General features: G+C 45.3%; 1 protein-coding gene and 1 pseudogene across 1 annotated transcript in view; one reads left to right on the top strand and one right to left on the bottom strand.

The window, feature by feature from the left end:
• The first annotated feature begins 1,152 nt into the window (after positions 1 to 1,152).
• On the top strand, positions 1,153 to 1,870 carry LOC110307375 (annotated as a pseudogene).
• A 5,484-nt stretch (positions 1,871 to 7,354) lies between these two features.
• The window catches only part of Vipr2 (vasoactive intestinal peptide receptor 2), a 69,798-nt gene continuing 50,873 nt past the window's right edge, over positions 7,355 to 26,279 (bottom strand). The window contains exons 6-13 of the mRNA XM_021179290.1: positions 23,184 to 23,325; positions 17,211 to 17,361; positions 16,109 to 16,169; positions 14,756 to 14,825; positions 14,259 to 14,350; positions 10,694 to 10,823; positions 10,586 to 10,627; positions 7,355 to 9,441 (exon numbers count right to left, since the gene is read on the bottom strand). Coding sequence (XP_021034949.1) covers positions 9,268 to 9,441; positions 10,586 to 10,627; positions 10,694 to 10,823; positions 14,259 to 14,350; positions 14,756 to 14,825; positions 16,109 to 16,169; positions 17,211 to 17,361; positions 23,184 to 23,325 — 862 coding nt within the window. The 3' untranslated portion in view covers positions 7,355 to 9,267. The remainder of the gene's footprint in view (positions 9,442 to 10,585; positions 10,628 to 10,693; positions 10,824 to 14,258; positions 14,351 to 14,755; positions 14,826 to 16,108; positions 16,170 to 17,210; positions 17,362 to 23,183; positions 23,326 to 26,279) is intronic.

The following is a 26,279-nucleotide window of genomic DNA, read 5'->3' as shown; positions in this document are numbered from 1 at the left end:
TAGATAAAGAGCACACCTCTTCCTAACCATTGTTCCCTGATTGTGTAGCGTCCTTGATGCTTATAGGAAGTCCATGTGTTACAATGAAGAAAGTGAGTGGTAAGACAGACCTTAATTCCAATCATGTGTACTGAAGTTCTGTGCACACACACTTAGCATTATGTTCCTTGGGGAACTGCCTCTTTATCTCTCTGAAAAGGGAAAGATGCCAATGGCAGGATGGTGTCTGTACTGCAAAGAGACACCATGCTGGTTAGCGGTATGGTCTACTTGTACAAAGATTACAATGCTGCGTGTGGAATAAGCCATGCTCTCCCCTTCTGCAGTTTATCTGATCCAAAGTGGCTGTCCTTCATTGTGTTACATAATATCATTGCTAGGTGAGTAACTAGATCATGTAATTTGTGCTGCATTACTCATGGTTTGCTTGACAGAGTTAATTACTATGAAGAATGCAGTGGTGGAAGTCTCAGGCTTCAGGCTGGGCAAGCAGTTTCCATGCTACTGGATGCTCGCAGGTGACACAGTATAGCAAGCGAGCAGGTGCTTTTGTGTATGGACGGTGCTTCCCATGGTACTGAGAACGTAGTCCTTGGAATCACCTTCTCCAAGTGGGCTGCAAAGCCAGAGTCTTTATTCAATATTAATAACTATTTATCCATTCTTTAATGATGGAACATTAGGTTGTTCTTAGTTTTTTAAAAAAAATATCATTGCTATGACTATGTTTAACTTGGAGTATTAAATTAGGAAAGAGTTCCAGAAATAAAATTACTGGGTTAAGTGCAATGTACACTTCAAAGTTTTATTTTTAGAAATTAGAGTAAATAGATTATTTATTTATTCATTTATTTTTATTTTATAACTATTTTTGTTGTTGTTTTGGTGGAGCCAGCTGAGGTGGCACAGGCAAAAGTCAGGAAGGGCAGGCCTGACAAGCGGTAGAATCACCAGCTAGGTACCCAATCCACAATGAGGAAACCTTTGCATCCAATCTTTAAGCATCAAACCCAACCACATAGCTAGTTAATCTGAGCAATAGTCTGTCAGCCTAGGTTTGGCTAGTGCTATCCTGATCACAGCTGAATTGGTAGGCGGAAGAAGCCCCAAGATTGCTGGAAGCTGCTTTGATCCCTGGATTTGAAAGTGGCTGCATAGACAGCGGTGAAAGTTGTGCTAAAAAGCACCACCAAAACGCCTCTAAATGAGTGCTTTACTGAAATGCTGAAGGACATACAGCCAATGCCAGTAATAAACAACGAGCTTTGATGTAGCAGCAACAGCCAATGCCAGTAATAAATGGGTTTTGACGCAGCAGCAGCAGCTAGCCAGTGCCAGAAACACAAGATTGGCCCAGAAGTTGGAGAATAGACCCTCTGTGCAGGCAGCATTAAAACTTAAGCAGAAAGAAGAGCTTAAATCCTGGGCAAGAGAAACATCCAGGCACATTTAGGTCAACCCATAGGTGCCCTGGCCAGGGGAGCAATTGGAGGCAGAGGCCTAAACACTCCTTAGAGCTGGCTGCCACTTCAAGAGTGGAGGAGCTGTAGCTCTCTGAATGGGCTTAAGACCAGGTTCAAGTTAAGACAGTGTTCAAGGTTGTGTAGGTCCTGGGAGAGGGAACCTAGGGCTTGGAGGTATGGGTCATATCAGAATTGGTGGAAGAGCTCTGGGTGTGATAGGTTAGAGAAGAGGGGGCTTTGGAGGTAGAGCCTGAGGTCATAGAGGAGGAGAGGAGCCCTTACTCGCCCTGTATGACAAGAAACAGCGGGACAACCAATTGGATGCATATATGTAGAAATCTGAAGCACACCTGGATGCTGAATCGGATGTCTACATGGCATAGACAGAGACTGAAACCAGTGACTGACGCCTGATCACCTGGCTGCCTGATAGACTCTAGTTAAAGTCACCACTTCTATAAAACAGCCTTGAGAAAACAAGAGAAGACACCGATTGACGCAGTAAGGACCTGTCACAGTAGGCTGTGGACTTACCTCCAACCAACTGGTGCATTTAGTCAGTTCCATCTACTTTTTGATAGTGTTATATGAAACCCCACTTTCTCCTGAATTGGGAGTTTGTTTTGTTGTTTACCCAGACTTCTGTTTGAATGGGAATGCATTGGCTTGTGAACAGAACAAGTTTCTATCCTCTGACATTATATACTGACGTTATATACTCTGACATTTTAAAAAATAATTCCTTTGTATAATTTTATGATCCCAGAAGGACCCAGTTTTCTCACTAGTGGGTGGTCTCTGGGATAGAGTTCTACATCTTTCTTAAAAGCTACTTGTTAATAATAGCTAGAGCCAGAGGTGTGTTTGCTATGTGGATGGTGAAGGTAGTAACCGTAAGTTCAAGCTATGCACAGCATGATGAAAAACATTTGGTGGTTTTAATATAGTGAATGGGCCATTGAATGGTTACACATGGTAGCAACTTTGATTTGCTCAAAGTTAGTGCTGCCTATGGACACCACATAAATGGTAGCTCACATACAGAATATGGTATGTACAAATTATACGTTAAAATAAGATTTTTCAGCTTTCCTCTTGGCTTTGTGTCATGTCCAAAGGCTTGTGCCCTCTAGAATAGAAGGAGCAGTCATTTGGTGTGGCAGACTGGCAGAAGAGACAGGATGGGAGACTGGTTACAAACTGCTGGGAAGAGGTCATGTGCTGTTAATGTGGAAATGCAGTTACCTATGTTTATCCAGAACCAATCTTGGTCTAATCCACTTAACTGGTTGTACTTGACCCTCTTGAGATTTAAGTCCAACCGTATTTTGTCAGTGGCTCAGTTTCAGTGGAATCTTGTATTTCTGGTTCATTATAACAAATTGTTCTCCCAATTAAAAGAAAAAAAAAAGAAACTAGAGTGAATAAACTTGGGAATTAATATGTTGCAGGGTACAGAGGATATTATACTATATTATGATAATTCGCTATATTAAAAAAACCACCAAATGTTTTTCATCATGTTGTGCATAGCTTGAACTTACGGTTACTGTCATTTTTATAGGCTACCAGAGCACCTAGCTTTAATTTACTTTTATTTTTTGGAGTTTACATTCTGCCCTTTCAAGGTTTTGGCAAAAAAGTTCTCAAGGAGTCTATTCTAGCACACACGGTGGCTCTGGAGCTACCAGGCAGGTCCTGGTGGTGACCGAGTGTAGGGTACATTTGCAGGATGCTGGGTGAAGGTCTCTCATCTGCTCTGGAACATAAGTCACGTTGGCCCCTGTACAGTGGTTATCGGAGTGAGACCCTGCAGGGAGGTCAGGGAACCTCCGTCACAGGAGCAGAGCTTGGTTCACTGGACCCAGAGTCTTGTGGAGTCTGTCATTCCTGATGAAGGTCATTGGCTCCAATGACCTGACCTAGCTGTGGTACTGTCCTATACATGCTGCTCTGACCGCTGTGGCTCCCAGCAATGGAGCTGCTTCCACATTCAGGTGTGACTGACCCCAGGGAGATTGGGGATTGCCAGCCACAAGGGTCTCATTCTGAACCTGGATGGGGCCTCTGAGAAGCCAGGGCTGGTTTGGGATTGAACTCTTGGCACCTGCCACCCCTCACTCTGTGCTTGGTGCTGCTCTGTAGCGGTCCTGCTTATGTTTTGGGACTGAGTTTGCCCCACTTTGCCCTGTCATGGTTTGAATATGCTTGGCAACCAGGGAGTGGCACTTTTAGAAGGTGTGGCCCTGTTGGAGTAGGTGTGACCTTGTTGGAGTAAGTGTGTCACTGTGGGCATGGGTTTTAAGACCCTCATTCTAGCTGCCTGGAAGTGAGTGTTCTTCTATCAGCCTTCAGATGAAGATGTAGAACTCTTAGCTCCTCCTGCAGCATGCCTACCTGAATGCTGCCATGTTCCCACTTTGATGATAATGGACTGAACTTCTGAACCTGTAAGCCAGCCCCAATTAAATGTTGTCCTTATAAGAGTTGCCTTGGTGTCTCTTCACAGCAGTAAAACCCTAACTAAGACAGATCCTTAATCCCATGACTGTTAGTACCAGGACACTCCAAGCCCCGGTTTAACTATGTGATCAGGCCAAGACCCTCAATCCCACAACCCACTTGGCTCAGTTCCCACCCTCACTGGTGTGACCTCATTTTCTGTATAAATTAGGAGATCACCCCCTCCTCTCTCTCTCTCTCTCTCTTCTCTTTCTTCTCTCCCCCCTCTTTCTCTCTTTTTCCTCTTCTCTGCCCTTCTACCCACTTCGCTGCCCCTCTACTGCACAATAAACCTCTCCCACGTGAAACCACCTTGGCCTGGTCTGCTGTTTGGTTTATCCGCTCAAAATATATATAGATTAATATTGTTTGATATTAATTAACACATCAATGACTACCTGGATTTTGGGTTCTGTGTTACTGGGCTCTGCTGGCAACCCCACTTAGCCCTCTGGGTCACTCACTATTGCATCTTTCGCATAACCCTACATGGTCCCTCACCTCTAACCACTCAGTCTCACCTGCTGCCCTCCAACCCTGCCCATTTCTGCTGCTTTCCCTCACTCCATGGAGGATTTTCTTTTTTTTCTTTTTTTTTTTTTTGGTTTTTTTCGAGACAGGGTTTCTCTTTAAAGCTCTGGCTGTCCTGGAGCTCACTTTGTAGACCAGGCTGGCCTCGAACTCAGAAATCCGCCTGCCTCTGCCTCCCGAGTGCTGGGATTAAAGGCATGCGCCACCACGCCCCGGCTCCATGGAGGATTTTCAATCTTCCAACTCATCTCCCTGACAAAGCAGAGCCCTGGAGAGAGGGAAGAGGCAGGTGCAGGAAGTGAGGGTCCAGAGATAATGAACTGGAGGTACTAGGTGAGCCGTCCTCACCAGGAGTCAGGTACTGGAGTTCAGAATCCACATCTCTCAACTCACATACACTGGACCTCAATGATCCTTCAGTGCTGGTAGATTCAAGAATACTTTCTCTGGTATCACCCAAGTGGAAGGAGTATCTGTATTGCAATGTAAAAGCCAGCGCATCAGCAGCAGGACGTGGGGGGAGCGAGGAGTTATAGTGCTGTGTCTTTAAATCTGAAAGGAGGGTAATCATTTATTTTATGATTAAAAAAAATTCAGTTTACATTTTGTGCTTGTAACTACATTATTTGAACCACAATAGCTAGGATTTTGAAAGGGCATTGAATTTCTGTGCCTTTTGGAGATTTTTACATAAAACTTCACACGTGAGGATATGAAAACCCTGACTTTTAAAAGGAGAGCAGTCTGTCTCTGCTTTGTAATTACCCTCCAGTGTTATCTCCAGCTGTTCAATAGAAGCAGCTTTTGAAAAAGGTCCTAAGCAGCCTTGGGGACCAAGTGTCCTTCCTGCAGGTCTAGAAGGGGCATTGTCTTCATCAGCCAGGTGGCCACCTGCTGACATGGCCACTGGCTCCACTTCCCTTGTTAATTCATCAGAGAACACAAAGGAAGGGAGGGTCCCTTTTCTTTCCATCTAAAAAGAACACTTTTCTATATAAAACATGTCCCAAATCCTTTGTAACGGCCAAGTCACTGTAGCCCACGCTGAGGCACCTGCTGGCAGTGATGTTGACAGCCTGAAGGAAGAGCTGTGACTTCCACTGGGTTCCCTCTCCTGCCCTTGTTACCATTTGCCAAGAATAAAGGAGTTCATTTGTAAATGGCAAGGGAGCAGAGGGAGGCTGCCCACTCATCCAGGCCCAGGTTCTGCTTTAAACTAGATTTAGAGGAAAGCTGTAGAGATGATTAGAGACATGAATGCCCTCGTGAACATTGTCCAAGCAGCCAGGGAAAGAAAAGAAAGAATCAACAGGACTGGGCTTACCAAGGGATTACACCTCTAAAGTGTGGCAAGGGGCAGCCTTCTGCCACCCCAGGCCTCCGTCCTCAGGCTAGCCCAGAGATGAGTGCCCTCTCAGTTCTACTTAAGGAACTGATCCACTATTGGGCAATTGCTGAAAATATAGCTCTGAGTTAGGCAGTGGAAGACACACCTCTGATCCCAGATACTCTGGAGGCTGAAGCGGGAGAATGGGGACTTGAAACAGAGCCTGGACCTTGTCCTGAAAAANAAAAAAAAAAAAAAAAAAAAAAAAAGACCTTCCCTATGTTTATAAGGGGAAGACCTCCACTCTGGCTTACGTAAACAAAGCTGGCTAAAAACCTGTATGCAGCCTGACCTAATTTCCACGATTAAAAGAGAGGAGAAAGGGAAGGAATTGTCTGTGTGACAAAAAAGGCCTGGGACCCGCATCCAGTTCACAGTGACTATCTCTGGGGCAGGAGGCTGAGCTCAGAGCATTCCGCTTTCTGCATGACAATTAGCTGAAAGTCTGAGGTTTCCTATCTCCTAAAGTTCCCATAATCTGAAGCAGCCGATTTAAAATGTCTGGCATTTGATGAGAAAGAAAAGCAAGCATGTGTATTCATACTGATGGAGATGGGGCTGGTTCTCAGTGTAGTTCCCAGCTGTTCCAGCAGGCTGACTCCCTTGGGCCTATCTGCAGAGCTGTCCTGTTTCAAGCACCTCATTCCAAGCGTCCCTAATCAGATAGGACAACTGTGATCCTAGAGGGCCCGGCAGAGCCCTCCTCTTCCATCCTGCTGCTTTCTCTGAGGAAATTCCCCAGAAGCTGTCTGGATGACTTCTATGTTCATGCTCTTGAGAATTTTATACCAGGGTCCAGTGTTCCTGATTACCCAGCAGCAGTGTGGTGTGTGGAGCAGAAACAGATTTTTATCTGTCTAGTTGCTAAGGGTCAGTATCAACAAGCACACACAAATAAGCACACACACACACACCAGATTTATATCTGAGCACCTCCACATGCACACAAATGTGAACTCCACATAAAATCCACGAACAACCATATACAAATGAGCACATGCACTTACATGTACAACATGTTGTTTCTTAAGCACACATACGTGCACAGGCATGTGCACATCTACACACACACACATTTTAGCTTGCTCATGAACAACCATTTACAAATGAGCACATACACATGAGTACAACATGTACTTAAGCACACTAAGCACACATATGCACACAGATATGTGCACATCACACACACACACACACACACACACACACACACACACACACATATCTGCTCGCTCTGATGACAAGGCTCAGGTTCTGTAGAGCTAAGAGAACAGATTATGGCTGCAGGGTAGGAATAGCCAGGTATGCTGGACACATCCTCAGGCTGCCACTTATATATCTTGGGTACCTCAGACACAACTTCTTCTATGAGTAATTGTAGGCAGCATGGTCTAGAGTCAGGGCACTCAAGAGTATAGCAGCAGGCAGCTGTGTTCTAGGGCCCCAGCATCATTCATAACAGACTGTCACACAGAATGAAATCAGGTTTATTGCAGTATATACACAGCTCAGTTCCACTCTGTGTTTGTAGATATTCCACATATAACATGTAAGGTCACATGCTGGCCATATGGTTACTACACCTCTGCTATTGGTGAGTTCCAGCAGTGGCCGCTTTATGATCAGCCCATCTCTTTACCAGGGAAAGGACCCAGCTCTGTTTAGCATTAGCACATGCTGAGCTGAGGGAATGGTGTCCCTGTACATCTGAATATTCCCTGTGCACTCAGTGACTGCCTGTGTTCACATGTTCTATATGTCTCTTCAGGGTCATGGCAGAGTCATACCCAGTTGTTGATAGGACTCTTTCAGATATGGGAGAACTGTGTGTCCTCAGAACTGCTGACTAAGCAGTGAGCTCTGTATGAAGAGAGCCATGGCTGACACCAGGGCTTGTAGCATCCACCTATCGCCACTGCCAACAGCTCTTTTCAGTTTTCCTGACCTAAGCCATTTACTCCTCATGACTTGTTCTCTAGCCTTGTAGCCCTGGAAGGCAGAAGGGTAGTGTGTTTTCTAAATCATCTGAGGTGTCTGCCCCATGCAGTTGCAGACAAACTGGAGGCGTTTTAAGCGTTGATGGAGGCAAAAGTCCAGGGGCAGTTCCGTGGGACAGACATTCAGGCCACATGTCAGGCCACAGGGCCTTAGCTAGTCTCTAGATACTTCTTTTCTGTACTAAAGCCCCCACGTACTGGGAGTGGGGCCCCTACTTTTGTGATTTCCTGACCCTGCCAAGACCTCTGGCTCTGGCACAATGGTTGAGATCATTTGTATTCATACTAGCCGGGGCCTACATGCCACAGAAACCACAGGAAACACATTTTGCAGTTCTTTTCCTTGGTGTGTGTGTGTGTGTGTGTGTGTGTGTGTGTGTTGGGGGGAAGTTACATAGGCTGTGCCAGAACACTAGGTACAGAACCTACAGTCCTTGCACTGGACCATGACATAGTCTTCCAGGGTCTCTGAGCACTGCAGGGAAAGGCACTCTCTGTCTTCAGCTGCTTTTTCAATCCCGACAAGCATTTCCTCAGGTCTGCTTGCCCACAGTTGCAAAAACATCGGAAAAATATGGATTGTTATTGGCAAATATCGGGTAGGAATACTTGATGCTGTTTTATACTTTGATAAAATTATTCTCTTTTTAAACAATTTTTAAGATGGTGATTTTCTTTAACAATGCAACAGTTTTCTATTGGCTGAATGGACAAGTCACAAGGGCCTTCATGACAACATGGGATCCAGAGCTGCTCAACACTTGTAGAAGGCAGCAGATGCTAAGTGCCTCAGGAGGATATGAGTTCCTGGTTTGGCCAATGAAACATGAATATCCTCCTTGACTTATCTTTGGTCCAGGGAATGGCAAGGGTGTGGCTGTCCAGATGTAGTTCCACAGGACACAACTCAAGGCTAGGAGGACCAGGAAGCTTCTAGGATGAGAAGGTTGCTCTCAATTGCTTTCTATGGTATGCCATAGACTGAGGAGGAATTTCAGAGACATCCATAGGCATGCGTTGGGTGTCACAGGGTGGTGATGCTCAGCTGTTTCTGGACCTGGATCCCCCTGACAGGAGGCAGTAGGGGAATTGGAATCTTCCTCCTTGTTCTCTTCATAGGTGCTAGAATCCAGTTTTGATGTTCACGGCCACCTGGCTTCCTTGCTCTCTTTGAAAGTAGAATATGGCTGAGCCATATTATGAAGAAGATGGCTTAAAGGCTAGAGTTTGACAATAATAATTGGTGTTTCAATCAAGTTACACATGAGGATCAGAGTTAAGGACCAGGGCTGAACCAATAAGGCACCAGACACTGGGGCAGCAGAGGAATCCGGCAAACACATATGTCAAACCCAGCAGCACTGTCAGCTCTGTATAAGGGACACAGCTAAATGACTGAAGTCTCTGACTGCAGGAAGGACTGGGTGCGGGAGCCACGGTGTATCTGTAGGGCACTTTCTGAGCCATTCCGGGACATGGACCAGCTGTGCAGCCGGTAGTCCCGGCTCCCAGGTTGGGTCAGGCACAGGCCTCGCCATCTTCTTTTCAGTTCACACTGTACCTGGGGATGAGCGTGTTAGTGAAGAGTCAGCTTGAAATGCAGGAACTCATGAATCCTCCAAAGCAGCATGTAGCGTGTATTCAACCACTAGATAGCTAACAGCTGGTGTGGTTTTTAGAGCTTTTCTCTAGTAGCCACAGGATGAGCCGTCTGGCCCATGCCCATTCCTGGCTCCAGGAGAGAAGTAATCCTCAGGCCTCAGGAAGGTGTTGGATGAATGTGCAGGGCGGGGGTGGGGGGTGCAGAACAGAGAGTTGGAGGAGATAGGTCCGGCTTTGATGCATATGAATGCCAGGCACCAGGAGGCTACACTGATGTAGCATGGGGCTGGACATAGGGGTGGTACACAGAAAAGATATGTCCTTATGGATATTGGTGAGTGATTTAGTATGGAATATGTCTTGCCTTGGCACAGCCCCATGGGTCCTTTAGGATTTTCACCAATGCCTTCCCCATTTAAAGACTCTGAGTGAAAAAAGTGTTGGCGGGGGTAGGGGGGGCAGGGATGTTGATTCTGTAAAAGCCTTCCTTAGTGACTAGAAAAGGGGCTGGCTATCAGGTGAAGGTCATACAGAGAGAGCCAGCAACACATAGGGCGGGTAGATTCTAAGGATTGGAGTTTATGGCAGGAGTATTTACATAAAGTGAACTAGGCTCCCGTGTGTCTTGGGACAGTGATGTATCTCTCAACGAGGCCTAGCCTCTCCCACCAGCACCACACCTTCTTGGACTCAGTTCTGGGTTGAAGAGTAATATGCTGACAATAGGGATTGGAGAGATGGCTCAGAGGTTAAGAGCACTGTTTGCTCTTCCAGATGTCCTGAGTTCAATTCCCATCAACCACATGGTGGCTCACAACCATCTATACTGAGATCTGATGACCTCTTCTGACATGCACGTGTACATGCAGATAGAGCACTCATATACAGTAACTAACTAAATAACTAAATAAATACCTGATCATGAAGGGGCAGTTGGGTGGAGGACAGAGGCTCAATTTTGCTGGAAGGACTGGAAGTATTGCTAAGAGGGGCTTTGGGAAACCAAGTTTGGTCTTGGTTGCATGGGGGTTGGGCAGAGGTTGATGATGGGGCCAATTCCTGACCCAACGTCAGTGCCAAATTCCAGCTGACAAAGGACTTACCTCACTGTTCAGGAAGCAGTATAGAACTGCTACCACCAGGCCCTGCAAAGAGACAGAGTGTCAGAGCTGCCCACAGTTTGCGGCACCCACAGCCCCTCCCATACTTACCTGGAAGGAACCAACACATAATTCAAACAGGATCTGGTACGTGGATGAGATGCCAATAGGGAAGGCAGCAAACACCATGTAGTGAACGCCAAACAGGGGGATTAGCAGCAGTGTGGACTTGGCAAGCCTCCTAGTAGAAGGAGAAGGACATGATGCCTTGTGCTTCTCACTTCTCCCACCCAAGATCATGAGAGATTTGAGAGGCTGAATCAGTCAGGGAATATAGAAATGCTTACTCTTTTTTTGTGCCAGTGAACCCTCTTCTTTGCACGCTTGGGCAGAATTTTCTCATGTGGACATGCAAGTTTACTCGTGAAGATGAGATTCCTACAGGGCATATTGTATGGCTCACCAGCTTACAGGGAGTTTACTGTTCTTTGTCACAAGTGCCAACTGCTGGGCCACACTACTCTTGGACAGATAGTTCTGGTGGGACTGGAAAGAAGCAGGACCCTGGATTCCATTCTCAGAACTGGGGGGGGGGGTTGCATTCAGTATCCCCAAAACATATAGGGGGTTCTTCCATTACGGATATAGGCACCAGTCATTATGGATCAGTTTTTCCTGGAATCTGAGTTATCTCAGCCAAAGCTTCCTAGACTTCTACTGAGTTGAAACCGTGTGGAGGCCTTGTGGCAGCTCAGATTCCAGGCCTCATCAGAATTATGGAACAGGAAGAGTTGGGCAACAGTCTAAGAATCTGAATTTCTGTCCAGTTGCTAGTGATGTCTGCTGTCCTTATCCTGTCCTATTAGCCCCACACTAGGGACCAGGTATCTAGTTTACCATCCCCAGGTGCCTCCAACTGCTAAGGAGTGAGTGCTCATCTTAGCGGCCAGCTGGAGGGTACACAGGCATGTGGAAGCCCTCTCTTGGCTTCTTACTATCACTAAGCACACAGCCTATCTCCTCTAGATTCACCTAGGGGAGGCATGAGGCTCCTCCTGGTTCCTGTTCCTCTTTTTCCTTTCATTACCTTCTGTGATGGTTTGTATATGCTCAGCCCAGGGAGTGGCAGGATAAGAAGGTGTGGTCCCCTTAGAGTAGGTGTGTCACTGTGAATTTGGGCTTTAAGACCCTCATCCTAGCTGTCTGGAAGCCAGTATTTTGCTGGCACTCTCCAGATGAAGTTGTAGACCTCTCAGTTCCTCCAGTATCATGCTTGCCTGGATGCTGCCATGTTCCCGCCTTGATGATAATTGACTGAACCTCTGAACCTGTAAGCCAGCAGGGATTAAATGCTCTTTTTAAGAGTTGCTTTGGTCATGGGGTCTGTTCACAGCAATAAAACCCTAACTAAGATACCTTCTAACACAGGAGAAAACTTTCTCTCACTTATTTCAAAGGTTTCCTTTCCAAGTCCACACAAGCTAGAGTTATCTGAAAGGAGGGACCCTCAATTGAGGAACTGCCTCCAAAAGATCAAGCTGTAAGGCATTTTCTTAATTAGTGATCAATGAGGAAGTACCCAGCCCAGTGAGTGAGGCAACCCCTGGGCTGATGGTCTTGGGTTCTATAAGAAAGCAGGCTGAGGGCTGGGCATGGTGGCACTCGCCTTTAATCCCAGCACTTGGGAGGCAGAGGCAGGCAAATTTCTGAGTTCGAGGTCAGCCTGGTCTACAGAGTGAGTTCCAGGAGAGCCAGGACTACACTACACAGAGAAACCCTGTCTCGAAAAACTAAAAAAAAAAAGAAAAGAAAAGCAAGCAAGCAAGCAAGCAGGCTGAGCAAGCCAGTAAGCAGTACCCTCCAAGGCTTCTGCATCAGCTCCTGCCTCCAGGATCCTGCCCTGTTTGAGCTCCTGTCCTGAGTTCTTGCCGTAAGGAATAGTGCTGTGGAAATGTAAGTCACATAAACATAAACTCTTTCCTACCTAACTTGCTTTTTGGTCGTGAAGTTTCATCACAGTCTTAACCCTAAGACACAGAGTATGCAAATTCTAGAGATGTGTGCCTTCCTCCACATGTTGGGTCCTATCGGGTTGGGGATTAAGGGCAGGGTTTTTCCCATTTGATAACCTGCACAGAAGCCTGGTACTTTCTGTCATGGTGCAAGTGGTAGGTATCTCTACCAACCAGATGTCACTGCAGCTGCTTCCTTGCAAATGCACACACTCAAGGCTCTGTGCCCAGCAGGGTGGGTCAGCAGGCTCTTGAGCACAATTCCTTTAGCTAAGGTTATATGGAAGCTGCCAGGTCATTTACATGACCTATCTACACATCTGTCCTAGGAAAGCCTGTAGGAGAGGAAGGACTTTAGTGTTTCTTTGCTACAACCCAAGGGGTGAAACATAGCCCTCTGCTCTTCTCATCACCCTGGAAGAGCACAGACTTCATTACCCTATATAATTGTTTCCAAAATAAAAGTATCCATCCAAAGACCTTCTTAACTAACACTCCCCAGGAGCCCAGAGAAAAGGTCAGCACAGACACTAAACAGGATTTGCCGAAAATCCAAATTCAATTGAAAGGCGACTAAGAATGCCCGCCCTGCTTTCCAGGGCTGCAGAGGGGATGCATGAGAACCATTATGTCTGATCAGGCACCATGTGGCAGCTTATACCTTGTTATGTGTAGCCTGGCAGGTTTCTTCCACAAAGAGAAACTTATTTCTTGTATTTTGTGCACAGCATGACACAACTAAGACTTAAATGCCCACCAAGTCCTTTCTCTATTCTTCTGTGCCAGGCATTGAGTGTCTTTCAGTTGTTTCTCAAACCCAACAGGCAAATATCCATTCCATTCTATAGGAGAGGAGACAGCATACAGGGAAGACCCCTCTCTGCTCAGCCATACTGCTGGCTCAGCACCCACATCACGCTGCATATTTTTTTTTTTCCATGAAAAGCAGCCTGGGTGCAGGTGTTAACTTCCAACTGGCTGGGAGCTGATCACTTCCCAGGGTGATGCAGATCTTAGCCAGCACAGCATCATCTGAACCCAGGCTCCTGACCTGTACCAAATACAGCATCACCAAACTGAGCCCAGGCTCTGAGCTGTACCAAATACAACATCGCTGAAATCATGTTCCCATCCCACCTGAGCTGGGATATATTTTTCCTTTGTGAATTATGGGTAACCTACTGATTCCTTGGATTATCACAAATTAGCTGGTGACATTCATGACCCTGTGCCAGTCAAAGTGACACCACTTGTCAGATTACTGCTAAAAGCAGGTCTAGGCACAAAGGGCCAGCTGTGCTTGTGTGGACTAGCCCCAAGGTCTGGTTGGGCGGACAGACATACGAAGAGCAATGTGTGGTTAAAGGGAGATAGGTGTCAAGCTGTGATATCACAAAAAGGACACACATTCAAGGAATACTCTCACTTGAAGGCTCTATGCATGATGGCAAACATGAGAGAATGTTCTTATTTTTAGCACCATCATCCTATCAGTGTGATTTCTTGGCCCCTGTGAGTGCTGGGCTGGCAGACTCCAGTGTCAGTGCACATTGAGCCTTAGAGGGCCACCTAGGTTCCTTGAGGACCTTCTGTATACTGGCATTAGGCTCTACTCTCCATGAACTTTGCTGCACATTTCTCATGCTGGACAAGCAGATACTCACTTGTACTGTGACTGGTCATTGCCACCAACATCTGGAGAAGTTAGCTTCTGAAGTAAGATCCTTACAATGCTGATGAAGAGGGCAAAGTTGACCTGCACAGAGAGACAAGAAAGGACTGTGTGATCTGTGAGCACCTTTACATCTTATCCCTGATCACCCATCTATAGGATTTTGCCACCATCTACCCCAGGCACTAGGTCTACCCACTGCACCAAAGAGGACCTCATGTGGGCATTAAGGGTACTACTGCATAAAGTTGTGGTTAACTGAGCAGTTGGAAATGGGCAGCGGACTATTTTAATCTCCTCCAAGTCTAGAATCCTTCTGGTCTTATTGCCTTGGAGTCCACTCTTCCCTGGGTGTTTCTCTGGAGGTGATGAGGCCCTGTAGGAAGTTGGTAGCCACTTGCACACAGTGAAGCAGGGTGGCTATACTCTGTATGGTACAGGTACACAAAAGAAAAGCAGAGCATAGCCTCTCCAAAGGCAGCTACTTACTACAATAGAAATTAGAATGGGCATCCGAATGACCCACCAGGGGATGCTGTGGTCGTTTGTGTCCCAGCAACTGTTAGAGAGAAAGAAACTGGCGTCACTCTGACTCAACATATAAACTAGGCTCTGGGCAGAACTGTTTGGGTGAGGGTTGATTCTCAGATGAAGCTTGCAGAACCAACCTTCCCCTTTCTAGGTCTCAATGTGCCAATCAGACTCTGATTGCACAGTCACCTCCAACTAGATCTAACTGCCCTGCATGTAGAGTGAAGCGGCTCTCCTGGGTGAGTCAACCTGACAGTTTGCTAATGGTGAGGTAGCACGGAGTGCAGCTCCTGGGCTGGTAAGTCTCACAACTGTGATGCTAGTTAATTTAAGGCATGTGTTCTCACTTGCTCTGGATGCCATGAAGGCTCTTTTCTTCCTTCTGAAAACATATTCCTCCAAATTGTTTATATCTCTGTCTCAAAGAATTAAAAATGTGCCTTGAGAGTGATTGAAGTGGTCTTGACTTTCAGTAGGGTTTATCTCCAGAAAAAGTGTGATTTTGCAAGGCTACAGCTCACAGTAGGTGCTGACTGTTCCAGCAAGGGCAGAGTTCCATGGCCTAGGGCCCCAGCCTGTTTGGCAATGTGACATGGGTAGTTGAGTTGCTCTGAGACCTCCAAACCACAGAGCAAAGTGTGCCTTCCAGCTGATACTACCTCAGTTGTCAGTCCTGCTTACCAAAGGGTGACTGGGCCAGTGAATCCAGCTGAGGAACAACTGCTGGGTGGGTGGATGGAGTTTTACTTTTGTTGTCAGTGTAAAGTCAGAGACTAAAGAGAAGGATTGGCTTAGACCAACCACTCAGAGTGATATACTCTCCAGTGGACAGTTGTTACCCTGGGGTCTTTTGTGAGATACATCTAGGCTAGGGATGCCTGTTACTACCTCTGGGCTCAGAAGTTCTCAGAGGAGGAGCTCACAGAGGCTATCCAGGCAGCCACATACCCTGATCTCAATGCATCCCCCCCTCCAAACTTGCTTGTTTCTGCTTGGCTCTCTTGGGGACACCAAAGGGTCATTGAAAGTATCACTCATTCTGCCTGGCTTGTCCCGATTTTAGCTAAACTTAGACATGGCTTAACTTTCACCTCTCATTTGGGCCATCTTCCAAATACTGAGACTTGTAGTGAGTCTTGCCCATGACCATCTACATGTTTTTTAATCATGGGGTGCTAAATGTTGCCTAGAAATCTCTTGACTGGCTGGAAGTCTTTTGTCTCTAATGGTACAAGTTTCTTTAGCTCTCAGATATTCTACCAGTACCAGCAGGCCTTGTTTTACAGGCATGGATCCACAGTTAGCACTTACCCTGTGTCTTCTAAAGAGAGGCGAGTTGCTGTCCATGCACCTATACACACACTGGGGATGCCTGTGGAGAGACCCCCATCAGATTTGCTCCTGTTCACCAATGAGAAGCACCACCCCTGGTACTCATGAACCAGAACATGTAAAGAGGAATTTTCAATCAAAGGACCATATGGAAGTTCTCACTTAATGTCTTCATCAATATGTGAAGGTTTGCACTTATACCTTACTAAGCAGCTAGGACAAATATGTCTGAAAGCTGAGAATCTGAAACCTATCTGTTGAAGACAGAGAGGCCAAATAAGAGGGAGACTCGCTCACTGGCTCTATTGTTGTCTGAGGGGCTGTGTGTTTTACTCCCTAAGCCATGCAAGCTTTCATCCCTTCCTGCTCTGGAAGGGGCTGGGCTCCCAGCAGGAGGTAGGTATGCCTGTCAGCCTACTTCTCTGATTTTTTCATTGCTGATATGAGCTGATTGGGAAAAGGGAGAGGAACAATTATTTTGCTACTTATTAGCAGCCATTTCGTTTAAGGTAAGGGGGATGCAAATGGAAGTTGAATTCTAAAGGACTTAAAATCAGCTCCTTGCTGAAGGGGTTTGCAGCCCCATAGGAAGAACAACAATATTAACCAACCAGACCCCCCAGAACTCCCAGGGACTAAACCACCAACCAGAGTGCACATGGAGGGACCCATGGCTCTAGCCACATATATAGCAGAGAATGGCCTTGTTGACACCAATGGGAGGAGAGGCCCTTGGTCCTGTGAAGGCTCAATGCCCCAGTGTAGGGGAATGCCAAGGTTGGGAGGTAGGAGTGGGTGGGTGGGTGGAGGAGCACCCTCATAGAAGCAGGGGGAGGGAGGATGGGATAAGGAGGTTCCGGAGGGGAAACCGGAAGGTGGATAACATTTGAAATGTAAATAACTAAAATATCCAATAAAAACAATAATAAAAAAATAAAACCAGCTCCTTGTTGACATCAATGGAACCCTCAGTGCACCCAAGGAGACCATGGAGTATGCCCTGGAGTAGGGTTTTGCACAGAAACCTACATACTTTGGCCAAATGAGATAGGAATCATGATGGAGAATATGAAGCCCTTACCCCATCCGATCAGAAGGTAGGCCAGGAAGCACCTGCTGGGAGGAAGGATGGCTACCAGGAGGGTGTGCAGGTAGAGACCCTCCACCAGAAGCCAGTAGAAGTTTGCCATGATACAGTACTGGAAGAATACCAGGCTGAGCTTGCAGCCAACCTGGAACCAGAGACAGTGAGAGAATATGCCAGTTGGTAAAAATAGTTATGGTAGGCGGGGCAGCGATCTGTTTGGATAAGTTGTAAAGCAAAGCCAGCGTGCTGACTTGGACAGACATTGTTAATATCTTGGCCTGGCAGAGGCCAAAAATGTGTTATACTGAGGCATAGCCCTTTGTATACACAATGCCAGGGACCATCTGCAGGGAGCCTCTGATTCTCTGATGCAAGTATAGGCAGGGAGTTTCTGGCAGCCAGTTGTTGGCCACCTTCCTGGATATCAGGCTCAGACATTCCTCCTCCTCTTCCTCCTCCTCTTCCTCTCCTTCCTCTCCTTCCTCCTCCTCCCCCCTCCTCTTCCGCCTTAGTCCTCCTTCCTGTTGTGTTATTCCTGGCCCCTCTGACATGTCCTTACCTCAGTATTTCCCCCACTGCCCACCTAGGAGGTTCACTCTCTCCGGGGCATGCAGTGGAGAGCATGTGCTGGCTAAAGTGGCAGTGGGACACTTGTTTTAGGGCTTCTATTGCTGTCATAAAACACCAAAGGCAGTTTAGGGAGGGAAGGGTTTATTTTATCTTACAACTCTCAAGTCACACTTCCTCGCTGAGGGAAGTCAGGGCAGGAATCTGGAAGCAGGAACCGAAGCAGAGGCCATGAGGAGTGCTGCTTAATGGCTTGCTCCTCATGGTTTGCTTGGCCAGGGAGCAGAGCACTTTTACATCAGACATGGATCAAGAAAATGCCCACAGGCCGTTCTGGTGGAGGTGTTTCCTCAACAGGCCAATATGGGGGAGGTATTTTCTCAACTGAGATTTTCACTTGTCCAATGACTCTAGCTTGTGTTGAGTTGACATAAAACTAGCCAGGATGATGATGATATGGACACTTGAGGTACTTGCAGGGGCATTTCCTAGGATATCTGGGAGGCTGTCAGTGTTTGGATGCTGGGGGAAGGGTAGGCTCACCCAGTGAACCTGCAGCTACCTCACCTCCTGCATCTGAACAAATGATTAACACTGGAGAAGGTTGGCAGACTGTGATCATTTCCTTAAGAGAAGATAGAGATTCGGGGAGAAAAAACAATGGGCCAAAGTTAGGTTCCTAGGCTTTAAAAAATTTGACAACCTTTAATTTCATATGTCATTTTCCCTCCATTGATGATCATTTTAAACCTCCTAGGAAAAATAGTTCATTTGCTATATTACTCGTGTTTTACACTTTATTTGCAACTCTAATTGATTATTCAAAATTTACATACTACTTTAATAATCTTTTTCATGTATGTCCATGCATTGTAACTATACCCACCCCACATACAGATGTATGTATTCACCCATATCACATGTATAAACATATAACACACATGTATGAATGTGTATATTATATATTTATATTCACATATATGAATATATATCATATGTATATATTGAATATATACACATCTTATACATAAAACATATCCATTCCACATGTGTATTCCATCTTGTATCCACAATACAAGGATCACCACACATGTATGTTTATTTTATGTATCTGTAGATGCACATATTTACAAACAGGTAAATGATAATGGAGTTGAAAGTGATATTCTTTTTCCTTTAAAAGCATTGATTTCCTAATTATGCACAAAGTTGAAATCCTGATTTCTTAAATACCTGGCTATATGAAATGAGACCAAAGATTTAAATTTTAAACCTTTAATTTTAAAGGATTATGTATTTTACATCACAAGAAACACAGAAGCCTCTACAGAGGGCCTCCATGACTCTGAGGGGCTGCCCTCAACATGCTGCACTTCACCCATGCCCCAGCCTCTTCCTCATAGCTATAGTCTTAAGCTTTGCCACCTCCTTTTTCTCAAATTAAAGTAAGGTACAGGACGATTCCTGTTTCTAGGAACAGTCAGACCCAGAGACTTCCTACTACTGTCCATCTTCTCCATCAGTGAGGATTCTCACAGCTTCTGATCTTAGCACTGAATCCTGCACATAAACACCCCAACAACCCAGCCCTGAAAATGAGAAAACAAAGATGCAAAATTTTGTAACTTGTTATCACTCGTTGGGATAGTGAGTGAAACAAAGTACAAAATCTCTGAGAGACAATCTGGTAGGCGATAACCTGTTTAAATATATCTTGCTTTTTCAACACTTGATAAAGACTATCCTATTTTAGAACACAAAATGAGTAAATTACAAATGCATTAAAGACATAAATTAAAACTGAGAACAAATATCCCTTAATAAAGATAGGAAACCTGAAACCCAAACAAATGTAATGCTAAAAGGCTAGGAGACAACTCTGAGTATACAAATACACTGAAAACTTCTACCAAGTCGAAGACCGCCAAAATGCAACTGACAAGTGGTGAATCTGAAAACACATTTGCAACAGAAATATAAAAGGCTCCTTTCAGCAGACAACAATCTAGACAAACTTGTCAAGGAAAGATAAGACCATGTTTTGGGAGGTGGAGAGAATCCCAGAAGGATGACACAGGCTACCAAGGAGAGAGCTTCACATGATAGTCCTCCCGGTGCCTCTCAAAAAGCAATCAGTTAATTTGCTTACGGTTTAAAATACACCCGCTCTTTGCATGGCACTATCCCCAGGCGATGGCACTATCCCCACGTGATGGCATGAGGAGGTGTTTTGGTAGGTAACAAGGTCATGAGAGTGGAGCTAGGAGATGAGGAGGTGGTTGAGAAGTAGGTCCTTTCTCTATGACCCTTAAGAGATACCACATTGTCAGTGCTTTGGTCCTGGACCTTGGCTTCCAGAACAATAAGAAGTGGTGTCTGTGCTGCTGTGTCTGCTTAGGTTGCTGAGATGCTTTGAGCTGAGTGCTCTGTCTGTGAGTTCCACCTCACAGGAACAGGAACACATCAGTGTGTGGAAGAGAACACCTAGAGATATGACAGCAATGGGTAAAACCAGGATGGTACCCATGCTGGGGAAACTAGTCAGATGAATCATGCTGCACCATGTGGTAGCCATGACATGACATGTGGTGGCTATGACAGACAACAGGGCACAGTGAACTTGGGGGCATCTATATAGGAGAAGGTGCAGAGGGATGCTTATGAGGATTCCATGTTCTTGCTAAATGGCACCAGAAATGCTGCTTCTCATGTCTGTCCCTTAGCTCATTGGTAACAAGTGTGACCTGTGAGGAGGACCAGAGGCCTGTGCAACATGGAATCCTCTCTGACCTCACCTTCCACAGCATTGCTCACAGAATCACGTAACACTGGAGTCCAGTGTGTGTGTGTGTGTGTGTGTGTATGTTTGTGCGTGTAGGGAGTGGGGGGGGGTCTGCTGCTCCCCTGCTAGGTCAGTACAAGGATTAACAAGGCCAAGCAGATCATTAGCAGGATCCTGAGAGACCAAAGCTCTGTCTGGGTGTCTCTGTTTGAGTATATACACATGTGAATTCTCATGTGTCTGAGGTTCATATATGCACACAGGCATACCTGGTATGCATGTACACATGTCTGAACAATGTCTAGCATATGAGCATTTTGAAAATGAGTGAAAAATTGTTCATGTACAGGGTTTTGTATATGCTCTGCATATGTATGTGGGCAAACCCATTCACTGTTTCTGCTTTTTTCCCCTCTTCCATTCTGACATTAGCTGTGTGTGATGATGACCCCTAGCTGAACTTCCAGCCTGGACTTTTGGTCTGCTATCCCCTCATTCCCTTAGACACTCAGTAGTCAAACAGAGCCTGTTTCTGTCTAGGTGACTGTCTGGGACTTGATGTAATGTTTGGGACTGCGGCTTATCCACTTCCCTCATCCAGACAGGCAGCACTCAGGATTCTTAGAATCTGCAGACCTCTAGAGAAATCTGTTCAGATCTCTAGTGATAAACTGCTCTGCCGAATGCAAGCTGCCCAGAAGTTGAGGAACCTACGTGGCCTCTGGCCACATGGAAGAGTTGTTCTGCCAGCCTTCCCCGGCCAGGAAGAGGCCTCTTCATGTGTGGAATCGTTCTGCTGCCTGGAAAAAGCAATTTGTCACATCGTGGGGAGCATTTCTGGTGGGCTGCTTGGGAGAGTAATGTTGGTTTAGTGAAATACATCCAGGAATAAAATGGAAAAAATGGAGTTGGAGGGAGAAAAGTTTCCTGTGGCTCATTCTGCAGTCTGACTCTATTTTGCTAATGTGTTCATAACTTTATCATTCTTCAGACAGCACCGTCCTTTTCTTCCTCTCTCCCCTCCAGGCTGGGTTCTGGCTTTCTTCTTTGGTTCCCTCTTTGCACCTTTTCCCCTCCTGACTGCCTCCTCTGTGTTTGAACCTCAGGGCCTTTAGGTACTGGATCCTCTATTCCCCAAAGAATAGCTTGGGAAACAGGCTCAGGTACCTGTCTCTATTTTCAGCTCTCACGCCCAGCCTTTGGCACTAGCCTGGGTATGCTGTGGCTGGTGTCTGACCTCCGGAGAGAAGCGCATACTCAGGGTGGATCTTCAGCACCTTGGGAAAACTGCGGGATTTCCTCAGCCCAGTCTCATCATTTGTGATGCAGGCTAAGTCCTGGTTCAGCAAGTACTCACAGTGGTGTAGGGAAAGAGACTGTTGTCAGAAGGAACTCAACACTGTAGTGTGAGGTGGAGATTCCCCTGTAGGTTCTGGCAACATGGAGAAGAGGGTGGGTTGGGTGGTACTGCTGCTCCACCCTCTTCTCCTTCAGGGGTGCCTGCTGCCTTCTCTCTGCCTCTCCACATGAAGAGTTCAGGTGTTTGGAGTCTCATCAAGGTAGAGTTAAGCAGGGATGCTTCAGATAGAGGTGGGTCCTGGGTGTCTCTGAGGATCAGTTTCTTTCAGAAAGAGCTAAGGAGTCAAAGGGAGCTCTGGGCACTGACCTGCGACACTTCAGTGTTCACCTCTGGCAAGCACATGCTAACACCCTCAGCTCAGGACAGAAGAGGCTGATTCGTTTCTGCAGCGCAGCATGGGTTCTCTCACATGCCTGGCCGTTCGGCCTTGGCTATGCTTGTGGGGATAATGGTGACAATTTACTACCTACTCAAGTCAATTGGACAGAGACAGCAAGGTATGCCCAGGGGCAGACTTTTCCAGGTGCTGGATCCTGATTTTGACTTTTCTATTATAACAGATCTCTTTTAAAGCCCACTTCTATATCATGAGCCTGGAGGATGCACGTTTGTGTAGGTAGATGGTGAGGGCTTGCCCTAGCTGACATGCTATACAGCTACAAGGCACTATGCAGTGTCAAAACTAAACTAATTAAACTTTCTTCAGGCCAAACGATGTTAGCAGATGAATCTACTCACATGCAGTGGGGGTGGGAAAGGTGGGGCAGTTCAGTGTCCTGTCTCTTTAAGTTACTGAGACCCCTGATCAGGAAGCACACCAAATTCCCGAATGTGGAGCATTATACGCTAGTGGAGAAAACCCTGGGAAGACTTGCATACAGAAGGCTCTTAAATACCTGTCCCATCTGAGTTGATTTTCTGTAGGAAAGGGATAGAAGGATTCCCTGGAATCTGGAAGATTTAGACTAAAGTGTATGCTCATCTACAAAAGGATTTTTTCACGTGCTCCTGCTGTGAGCATTGGTCACCAGGGCCTAGAGTCTTTTAATTTCCCAGCCCCACACAGTGGCTAGACACCAGTCAGCCTTCTGGTGGACACCTGGTCTTGCGAGCTGACACAGGCCTGAACCCATCCAGCTTCTTTCCATTGCTCAGGCATGAGAAGGACTATGCTCCTGCTGCCCCTTTGAGAGCAAAGAGGTTGGTAGATACTAGGGTCTCCCCATACCCAGAGATCTTGCCCTCAGGATAGTCTTACCCAGGAGGCTGGCTGGTCGTGGCAGCGCAGTAGACCTGAGCTGGAGTAGAGCACGCTGTCCTTGACCAGCACAGAGATGGCTCTCAGCATGAAGGAGAGGAACAGGTTCAGGTGGATGTAGTTCCTTGTGCAGTGCAGCTTCCTGAAGTGGGAGAGTCAGAAGCTGATGTTTAATTATCATCTATGGTCTTTCTTCTCGTGAAGTTTACCATTTATTTAACTTCAATTATCACAGTTTTTTGTTCGTTTTCAGTTTGCATCATGATGCACATGAGCTCTCCTTTCTTTTCAGGTTGTTCCCTTAGGTTGGAACTCAGTATGAATAAATAATGCAAAAGCCACCCAGAAGCTGCCTTGAGCCTGCAGTCAACTGTGTCTGTTTCCCCCATGAATGTGGGTGTCCCATTACCCTCATCTTCTGCTGTAGCTTGTGGTCTTGCTTCTTCTCTGAGACAGAGCCACAGCTGTGACCTCACCCATTTCTCAGGTGAAACTTGGTCTCAAAGACTTCAACTCTAATGTATAATTTTCTGAATTAGGTGGGAAACTGCCTTCTTGTACAAGTTAACTTTCTCCTTTCTATATCCACAGTAAGGGTAGTTTGATGTCTTCCATTGACCCCCTTTCTTGGCCACACAAGCTTTGATTTGCCCTCTGACTCTCTCATGGTCCTGGACCTGGGCAGACCAGTCATTAGCTGTGAGCCACATGAAGAAATGAGACTGAAATATGGCCAAATGTGGTCTGATTTAAAAGTTTATGTATTTTAATTAATCTAAAGTAAAAAGCAAGAGCAGCATGGACCAATATTCTTTTGTACACTGTATTCGTGTCTTGGTAGAGCTGTATTTCATTTTCACATATTCACCATATATGTATTGTGTGTGTGTATGTGTGTGTGTGTGTGTGTGTGTTATACACTATGGCAGTGTCAGGCATATGTGCCCTCTAGTATTATACACAAATGTGACACTGAGGTAGGTTAATAGATTAATTCAGTTACAGTTATTTTCTTTTCTGTACACAAATGGAACATATGTTAATATTTTTAGAGACTGAATTCTAGTAATAATTTCAAAAAATCATATTCAATTATTTGTGGAAATGTCATTTTAGTTGTAAGTATTTCTTACTATATAAAATAAGTGTAGGTGAACCTTAGAATGTAAAGTGAGGCATACTACTGACATAGCAGCATATGAAAAGGAGAACGATTAGATGAGGCTATGTCATGAACAGCAGATGCCGTTTTTCTGTGGTGGAGAGATTTTGTTGAGTTTAACAAGAACGTTCCAAAAGTTAGTCACCTGAAATTAGAATTAAAATTCCAACAAGGAACCAGTGGAAACAGTGGGATGGGGCCCTTGTCCAGCACTTCCAAGAAACCCTGAAACCTGGCAAAACTACTCAAACCCTGTTGGAGCTCTGGAAAATAGTCGAGTTGATAGCTATGTGATCTCCGATCCCAGATGAGCGCACTGTAGGTCAGCCTTGCCTTGTTCTATGGTACATGCCCAGCTTAGCATTATCCTGAAGACTATAGCTTATGTTTTTCATGGTTTCAGGAATTACCTACAAACACAAGATAATTTTTTCTTAAATTTTTAAGTTCATTGAATGGGTGCGACCTTCCAGAACCCACTCGGATTGAGGAGCAGCTGTGAAGAAAGCCACAGTTTCTGGATGCTGCCTAAGGCCAACATTAACAGTTGAGGCAAATGACAGGCAATCTGGAGCCTGAGAAGAAAGACTGAGGAGAGAGGCTCTCTGGGGAAGCAGGATTTTGAAAACCTCTCATATATGCAGAGGAACTTAGAAACCTGCATACATGCCCTGGGCAGGTCATATGCTTGCAAAGAGCTTTTACTGCTCTTTGGCATGAGCAAAATGAAGTTAAGGCAGAGTGGTGAACAGCCTGTCCAAGCATTAGAGGAGTGCTTCTAACACAGCCAGACTCCCCATCTGGGGAATGTATGTTTTCATTTCTTCCTTTGTTTCTCCTCTGACTGAGGGTGTCTAAGGAAATTTCCATCAGTAAGTAATTGACTGCTAGCTAACAATATATAGGCTTCAGAGACTAACAGGGGCAATACAATCTCTACAAAATAGAAAAGCTTAGAAAAGTTACTAAATAAATGATTACAAGTTGGGCCTTTGTAACACAGAGCTGTCATATCAGCTACTCAGAGGCACGAAACATGAAGGTTGTAAATTCAGGATTTGCCTGGGACCAAGAGGGATTTCAGGGTCAATCTGAGTATTTCAGAGAGACCCTGTCTCACAATGAAAGTGAAGGAAAGGGTTGGGTTACCCTTCAGTGGTAGACTGCTTGTATAGCACTGAGTTCAACAATCTCAAAAATAACAAATAGAATAAATAATACAGAAACAGCTACAACTCATAACAAATGACAACAAAACTGAGAGACAAAATTTGATTGCCAGAGTTATCACCTCATATTATTAAAAATGTCCAATTTCAACAAAAAGATAATGATGCATTAAAAGATGCAAGAAAGCTGGATTACTAATAGGAAAAAGAAAGAAATAAAACATTCTCTTTAAAAAATCATACAAAGCTAAACAAACAAACAAACAAACAAACAAAAAAAACCCAACCCACGTGAAGCAGCTTTAGTAGACAGAGGCTTAAGGCCAAATGCTTTGAATGTATTCAAAAACAGAATGAAATAGAGAAATCCTTTGACAAACATAGAATTTCAATGAATAAATGAAATTTGAAGAAGTAACTAAAAAAATATTGGATTTAAAATGTGCAACTGGCTTTAGAAATTCCCTAGAAATGGCCAAGGAAAATCTAGGCAAGCAAAAGAGAGAATCAGTAAATATAAAGATCAAAGAAAATTACCCAGTGTTAGAAGCTGTAATGTAGTAATTTAGAAATGGAAACATTTCATCTTGGAGTGAAGTCATTAAGGCCATGCAAGTAAACAAAACTTACCAGGCTCAGGAAATAAACACCTCTCAAGTCTTAAGAAGTTCCTGAAATTTATGATATTGACAAAGAAACTTCTCAAACAATAACAACTTCTGAGTAGAGGAGACTCACCAACCTGTTTAGCATCCTGAAAGTTGA

The sequence above is a fragment of the Mus caroli genome, chromosome 12 (genome assembly GCF_900094665.2).
Source record: "Mus caroli chromosome 12, CAROLI_EIJ_v1.1, whole genome shotgun sequence".
In the NCBI taxonomy this organism is placed as follows: Eukaryota; Metazoa; Chordata; class Mammalia; order Rodentia; family Muridae; genus Mus; species Mus caroli.
Note: the sequence above shows the minus strand (reverse complement) of the source record. Positions and strands in the feature narration are given on the sequence as shown.